Here is an 8,512-nt window from a genome sequence, read left to right on the forward strand (position 1 = left end):
AGGAACCCCCCACCCTCCCACTTGTGTCTGTTGATTATTTGCAGTTTTCTGTGTATATAACCTTTTGGGTGTAGTTTTTAAGAGTAAGTTGGGCTTGTATTTAAAAATATAAGTTTTGAATTAATATACTGATTTTTTTATAGTTTACTAATTTTAGAAATAATTAGAAACATGCTTGTATCTTAATTTTTTGCTAAGTCACATTATATCAATAATTATATATGCAAAACGTTATACATCTTAAAAGTAGATACTCAAAAATAATTGTAAAACCATTTCACTGTAAACATGTCAATCATAATATCAAAAATAAACACATATAATTGTCATATTAACTCTTTCTATACAGGGTTGGTGCATTCCACTGACCTTGTAAGTACTAAGTAATCGTAACAGTTTCTATACTATAACTTTTAATTTGGTATTTGTATTTTCACAAAATTTGGCAAGCTTTCACTAAACATTACAAGTCTTTTGTACACAAAAAATCAGAATTTTTAATTAGGTATATTTACTAAAGATTTGTCCATGAATATATGGAGCAAAAATGTTGACTGCTCCAAGCACAAAGTGATTTTCATGTTAAGTTAAGAATATTTTTCTTCATCTGAAAATTCTCAAATTTCATTTGTGTAGCCTCTAAAGCTTCCTAAATAAATATCAAATTTCTTTTTTTCATTCAAACTTTATATCTTATCAGTTGTTTTCTCTTCCTTAATGCTATACAGACTTGGTCAGTTTGATCTACCTTGTAACCACCATAAAAAAAATGCAATTAAAATCTGAGTATCTTTTCCTTTCTAGAGTAACTGCAGATTATAACAAAATACTATGATTGTTTATCCTAAATAGCTTAAAGCTCGTAACAGTGTGCAACTGTTTGTACTTAATTTTATTGTTTTGTTGCCCTTTGAACTGTCTAATAATCCTGCCACACAAGTTATAAATCACTTAGTGAACACATAACTGACATTACCATATTGAATAATGTAATGCATGAGCTACTCATGAGCATACGTAATAATTTTCTAATTTTTACATTTTAGTTATTTTTTAACAATAAATAAAAAATATACAATAAAAACAAGAAATTTAGTACTTACACTTGACATTTTTTGTTGTTGTTGGCTATGAAATTTAAGCCTACTTTTTTTTGTAATGATAGTGCTAGTACATTCAATGATTTTCATTTATTTAAAGAAAGCACCCAAGAACACAGAATAGTAACACACACAAAGCAAACAATGCCCTATATCTATTATAATTTACTGGCTTTCTAACTAAGGCATAAGAACCTTGAAATAATTCCTGTAGCTGCTGATGCCAAGTTTATTCTTATACTTTGATAATAAAATAGTATAATTAAATTTTGAATGTAACTAAATAAAAAGTCGTGACATGCACTTTTATCTACCCATAGCGAGAGGATTAACTTATGCATAATAATTTTTCTTATTCTTCCTGATTATTTTGGGCTGAGAATGGCCCAGTGGTTAGCATACCAAACTGTGGATTTGAGGTTTGTGCCCTGTTATACCACCAAAAAATAAAAAATTGAGCTTGGCACTTAGGAGCCATGGATGTGTTATAAGAGTGACAGTAAAAACACTATTTGGTCTGAAAAAGAATAACTTAAGAGTTGACAGTGGTTGTTGTTGACTATCTGCCTTTCCTCTAGTCTATCACTTCAAAGTTATGGACATCTAGCATAGATATCCTTCAACTAGTGTTGCACAAAATTCAATAAACAAACCCCCCAAGTATTCACTTGTTCAGCGGGAGCATAAGTGAGAGACAGCTTTGGATTTTGGAGCTGACTAGCCAGGTTAAGATCCTTGCAATACCACAAAATACTCCCTACACTTTTAAAGTTTTTGGTGCATTATAAGAGTGGCAGTCCATTCCTTAGCATGGGTAGTGGGGTGCTGGTGACTGGCTGCCTTCCCTCTGGTCAGTAGTTCAAGATTAAATAAGAAATTACATTTTAGTTTGACATTCTATGTATATTTTTCCTAATTAATCCCATTGGTTGAATAACACATAAAGAATGCAATAAACATCGCTGTCAGTAGGTGACATCCAGATTTGTTAGAAAGTAGGTTAATTGTTGTGTGTGTACTTTACCATAGAAAATATACAGTTCATTCAAGCTTTCTGCTCATTATACTTCAGAAGTAAGGAGAGTGTTCTATTGTCATTTGTTAACAACAAAAAAAAACAACAAGAAGAACCAGTTGGAATATATTTTTACACTATACAGACCAGTTCGTACCAGAAGATAAAGTGTAATTTTATGTGTAACGGTTTTGTAATTTTCTGTTAAATTAGATTATCTGTTATTTTAATCTTATTTTGAATATTGGTGTTTGATTAATGTTAAATGAGCATAATTCAGTAGTTTTATACCTGTGCTATAGTTTCACCTGTGTTGCAGTACTTTATGTTGTTTTTTTTCTTTAGGGTGTCCCTTTAAATTCTCTTTCTTTACACCCTTCCAGAAGAAAGTTATTAGTAAGCTGTAGAGATGGAAGTCTGAGGTTAATAGACATGAATGTGTATGTTTGGAATTTATTTTCTTGACATTTATTATACTTTTAATTTATGTGAAGTTTCAATTTATGATGTAAAAGTACGTAAAAGGTTAATTAAAAATTTGGTAAATTAAACAAATTAAAGCAGCAGCACCAGTCAAAATAACCTTAACAACAAAAAATATTAAATTCACTAAACCACAAAAATAGTACTTTTCTGTTGTTAATTTCATTACAAAATAATTTGTTTTATGGTCTAATGAAAAAGTAGGTATTGTTTATATATTTTAAAAAGTGTTGTGAAAGTCTTTTGATTAGATATATGTAATTTGTTTATATTTTTTGAGACATACTGTATTGTAGTCATTATTAATAATTTGTCCAGTAATAATTATTAAATGTGCTTTTTCATAGTTTTTGAACATCTTAATATTCAACGTTTGTGTGCTCAAAGATAAGACATTAATGTAAAAAAAAGTAAGATCATAAGTTACATAGTTCTCAAATAATCTTTTTTTCTACATTTTTTTAATGGAGAAGGAAATAAGCATCAGGCACCCAAATGTCCAATAATGTTAGTTGCTGATATTGGTGTACTAGTTTAAATACATGCATTTCATAGATTATGTACAGCTGTGTATGTGTAAAAGTGGCACATTTGTGTATAAAGTGGCATGTCATACAATACATTCAAGCAACAGTGTGCAGTCTGAAATATCATTCCATATCTGTATCTGTATGTATAATACACAAAAGAATACTTATAGTAATGGTACATAACATATAACATGCATACACAACATGCTCACTGAAAACATTATATAAGGGACAACTATATTGTTTGATGGTCAACAGCAAAGTGATTTGAGACATGAACATGAATATAAAATCTAACTTGACTGACTTCAGTTGATCTGACAACACCAAGTGTTGAAATGCTACTCTGCAATGGAACTATGAAGCTTTCTCTTTACAAGCTTCAGCGATTTTAACAACAAGGTGTGATTAGCATCATTGAATTCAGGTGATAAAGAGAGCTCAAGTTTAGGTACACCTCCGTGAGCCTCTCCTTTACCATATGCAAGCGAGACAACTTCTGGAATAGATCAAGCTTATAACTCGACATCATTTACATAGAAGGTGGCCAAGGTGGTGTGCAAACCAGTGCACATAATATGCCCTTGGAACCACATCATTCGCATGTATCTGTAGTCAGGTGTAATGGTTAGATATGATCAAACAGTTATCATATATTTGGTTTTGCAGGTTGTCAAATGAAAGACTGTAGTACTTTTCAAAATGGTTCTGCAGTTGATTGAATATTTCTGCTACCTTTGTATTAGAGCACTTTACCATATCTAATGAAGATTTGGTTATTTCTCCATTTTCACTAATATATTTAACAATGAAAGAAAATTGGTATTGTTTGCTACAGTCAAGTGGCTTATCTATGGAGATGGAATAATGCTTTGCATTTTTAATGCCACTTCATACAACAGTATGCTCATTTTAAAACACTTCATACTCTTAGGCATTGTTTTAATAAACAGTACCTTATGTAAAGAAAAAAATCTACTTAATACTTAATAAACTTAATTACACCAGTAGAATACCATTAAAACATGAGAACAATATGAAAAAACAACAACTTGAAGTTCAAGTTAACCCTACTGAGATAGTGTCAGTGCTAAACAAGCACCCTTGTTCCTTTGAAACTATATTATAGCAATGTTCACTATGATTATGAATTTACTAGGCAAATCTTCACGAAATTTAGCAAGGTTTTAATTTTTAGTAAGCAGTAAAATCTGTTGCACAAAAAATCCAATTTTTTGTTAAAGTATTTTGCTACAATTTTTCTGTGCATTTAATGATTTCCAGAATCAGTCTGACTTGGACTTTGGTCTGAGTGCAAGGTAGTTTTTCTCTGCCAAGAATAAAAATACTTCAATTCATTTTACAGTTTTCATATTTAATTTGATTAATCCCTAGAACTATCAGCAGTTTTTAAGGTAAACGTTTGTATTTTGTCTGTTATTTTCTCTACCTAACACCAATCGTAGCTAAATCATCAATGCATAGTGAAACTGAAATGAAATTTTAAAAGCTATGAAATAAAATCTTATTTTTTTCTATTCTTCTTTCAATAATTAATGTTTCAAAATAGGATTTTATGTTATTCGCAATTTCTAAAGTTTTCCTTTTCACATAAAGTTTTTAATTTTATAGTTTTATTGCCTGGTTTGTATGGCGTACAGTTTACTTATGCATGAAATGTGTGAATCACAATGCAAACACATTACCATTTTCCTCATACACTCGCATACTTTGTTTACAAAATTTGCACTTGTCCCCTAGTGAGTTAAGCTTTGTTCAAATTTTGTCTAACTTATTGGCTGAAAGAAAAAAAAAATCCATCTTTCAAATATGCATTTTAAAACACAAATTATACATAATTGACTAAAACAGTATCCAAAACCAACTATAATTAAATTTTTCTAATTAAGTTGTTAAATAGTATGAGCATGACTTCTCTTACTACCAAGTTACAAAATTAAGGCTTCTTGTTACTTTAAATTGCCACCAATTTCAAAAGGACCATTGGAAGCTTGTAATTTACAATGAATTCTTTCTGTTGATTATAAACATGTACATCAGATAAGGTAATGTGATTTTGAAAACTGCCTTGAAAGTTAAGGTTATATGGGCAGGGCTTCTTTTGTGGGTTTGGAAAATTTATTAATATCTCAGTAAGCAAAAATATTAAAATATTCAAACTGTACACTCGAGCTTAAATTATTTATAGATTGTTTATAAAATAAGATAATGTATGAGTTGGGATTTTAGAGTTACTTTTAATGCTATGTGACAACAAAAGTGAAGATTTAGAATCTTTTGAATATTTCCTTTCGAAATTAAAACGTATATGATATAAAAATTTGGATTATAAACTACATTCTGATGCTAATTTTATTAACATACATTAATAATACAGATGTTTTATTAAATCTGGAAAGTAACTATGTAGAATGTTGTTACATGTGTAGAAGAGCCTACACTGTCTTTAAAGGTTAACATGTTACCTAAAAGTAAATTCAAGTAAATTGGATTAGAATATTCAAAACTGTCATGATCCATAGGGTCTTCACTTTAAAGAGTCAGCTAAAGTATTATTATGACTCTTCTTTCTTTTACATACATTGTCTAGTGTTTTGCATGATCAAAAGTGTGAATCCAAGGACTCGTGGTTTGTGTACCATGGATGTGCTATAACATTGACAGACAATTTTTACTACTCAGTCAGACAAGAGTAACCCAAGGGTTGGCAGTTGGTGCTGTTGACTAACAGCCTTCCCTCTAGTCCATCAGCTCAAAATTAGGAATGGCCAACATTTTGTGTAGCTTTTCACAAAAGTTATAAAACAAAACATTCGTTTTTTTTTGGCAACTTGATTTGAAGTAGTCTTGAAGAGGAAGATAAAAATAGAAATCTAACTATTTATTGCTAGATGAAAGGAAAGAGAATTATTCTTATAATAGATAATGATGACTTGTTGGACGAAATTTAATTTACTGTCACTGTTTAAGACTTTGTGGCAAGTATACTGAAAGTGGTTTATATTTCAAAATAAATCAAATAAAGTTTTGTTTTTTATTTTATTCTATAGGAAGACTATAATTTTTAGTTTTGAAATTGACTTTAAATGTTTAGAAAGTAAAGAATATACATAATTATATCTGTCGTATAACATTGGCATTAGGTCTTGATGTAGTGAATATAGTGTTGTTGGAATACTATTATTATACAATTGAAAATCCTTAAGGGACTAGTTAAAGAATGCAGTGCTAAGAAATATAATAGGCCTAATACTAATGTCTTATGACAAGTATAATTAATTATAATCATGCTTCCCCAGCATAAAAAAGACATTCATACCATAATAATTGTTGTTGTAACAAATGGTTTATAGCCATTATTCCGACCATCACTGTGCTTTGATGAGCCCTAGGTTGAGTGAAACGTGCCATCAGTAATGGATATGGTGAACACGTGCTGGAATACTATTATTGTACACACTTATTCTTGAAAACCCCTAAAGGGCTAGATAAAGATTACAGGGTTAAAAAATATTTAAAACATAATACTAAAGTCTTATAAGAGATATAATTAATTGTAATCATACTTCACAAGCTTGTAAAAGGAATTCGTACCATAATGATATACATAATTGTTTTTAAAGATCTGTATATCTAAATGAATAAATGCATTTCCAAACTCCTCTGATGGGACAGCACTAAGTCTGTGGACTTGCAACACAAAATTCAAGGGTTCGATCCCCTGCAGTGGACACAGCAAATAACCCATTGTGGCTTTGCTCTAAAAATACAACAAACGATTTATGTGACATTATTAAGTTTAACCTTGAATGGTGCTAAAAGAAATGAGAACTAAAGTTTAGAATCTTACGTGTTATACCTTGAAGTTGTAAGTTGAATGACATATTGTTGAAACAATGTTCTTATTCAAAGTAAATTCCAATTTTTTTACTGCAAGTAGTAAAGCTGCAGGTAAAATGTAATGGTGTAACATAGTTGTATTCACTCATTATGCCAGGCAAAAAAGATAAATTATACATAATATAGAGTAGGTAATTATATATTTTTTTGGAATGTAAACTATTGTGAATTATGATTTTTTAAATGTGTAATTACCATATTCTTTACAGAGATATAGTTGTTCAACATTTTACTGGCATTGTCAACTTTCATCACTTGCTGAGAGCTTGTCTGTCACCATGTGGTGGATTGGTGTTTTCTGGTGGAGAGGATGGTCCAGTACATGTGTGGAACACAAATACAGGTGGATTAACTTATTAATTTGTGTTATATATAGTGAAAGAAAGAATGACTTACTGAATGTTTGTCATTATTTTTGTAGTTTTTACGTAAAGTAGCTTTTGCAATTAATATGTGTTACCTTTAATAACATGGAATATTTCCTAACTGATAAAGTGACCTAAGATGCATGAGTATGTAGTATATTATTAGGAAAGGAAACTTAGTTAACTTAGGAAACACAATATCCATCTTATCATTTTTCTAATAGATAGAGTAATCTATTAAATGCCTGTAAAGTGCAATAGTTGGTGTTCTGTAGTAGAAAGAACTATCCATGCAATCTGTACAAAAGAAATGCATGGTATTCAAAATATCCACTATTAGTGGACGTATTGTTTGTGGTATAAAGATAAAAAAACAAGTAAGATCTTAGTCAACAATGGAATGATTCCTTTTGCCATACTTTGCCCATGAATAAGATACAGTTAGTAGAAGCATGAAGTTCTGAATAAACTGCTGTCTTTCATAATTTCAATAGAATATTGCTCAAAGGTAAAGCATAAATGTAGAAGATATTGCACTGATTTTAATATTAGAATATGTTTTATAAGCCTCTGCAATAGCACCAGAAGTTAAATTACTTTTTACTCATTCAAGTCATCCCCCCACAATGAAGTTGAGATATGTACCTATAAAAGTTATTACCCCCAAAAATATTGGGATTAAGGTGTTACATTTTCCAAATGTTAGTACCGCCCTTCTTTAGAGATTATTTGTTTATGTAATCAAATTGTACTTGACATATATATATATATGTGTTTTGTGTTGTGATTTTTTAATGTAATTCGAACTTAGTTTAGTCATTTGACATAGGATAATTGCATGCATATGTTGTAATTAATATCTATATAACTACGAGAAACAGATGCATGCTTTGAAAAGTACTCTGAAAACATAGAAGTTTTGTCAAAGTCAAAAAAAAGCTCTGAAATTATCATGATGTCTGTAAGCACGTACCCAAAATCTATCATGATGTGAAAGTATTAATAAACTCCTTTAATTACTTAGAAATCTTCCATGTGTTTGGTTAGCTCATGTACTAGATTGATTTATGTTTAAGTTTACTGCAATGTTTGATATAT

The 8,512-nt window shown here is 30.0% G+C and overlaps 1 protein-coding gene across 7 annotated transcripts in view; it reads left to right on the plus strand.

Annotated features, from left to right (window-relative positions):
• LOC106461705 (jouberin-like) overlaps window positions 1–8,512 on the plus strand; it is a 70,339-nt gene that overhangs the window by 41,909 nt on the left and 19,918 nt on the right. For all 7 annotated transcript variants that reach the window (XM_022391478.1, XM_022391583.1, XM_022391440.1 and 4 more), the window contains 2 exons: window positions 2,461–2,555; window positions 7,259–7,392. In XM_022391478.1, the coding sequence (XP_022247186.1) occupies window positions 2,461–2,555; window positions 7,259–7,392 (229 nt within the window). The remainder of the gene's footprint in view (window positions 1–2,460; window positions 2,556–7,258; window positions 7,393–8,512) is intronic.

This window comes from Limulus polyphemus, unplaced genomic scaffold, assembly GCF_000517525.1.
Source record: "Limulus polyphemus unplaced genomic scaffold, Limulus_polyphemus-2.1.2 Scaffold1, whole genome shotgun sequence".
NCBI classification, from domain to species: domain Eukaryota; kingdom Metazoa; phylum Arthropoda; class Merostomata; order Xiphosura; family Limulidae; genus Limulus; species Limulus polyphemus.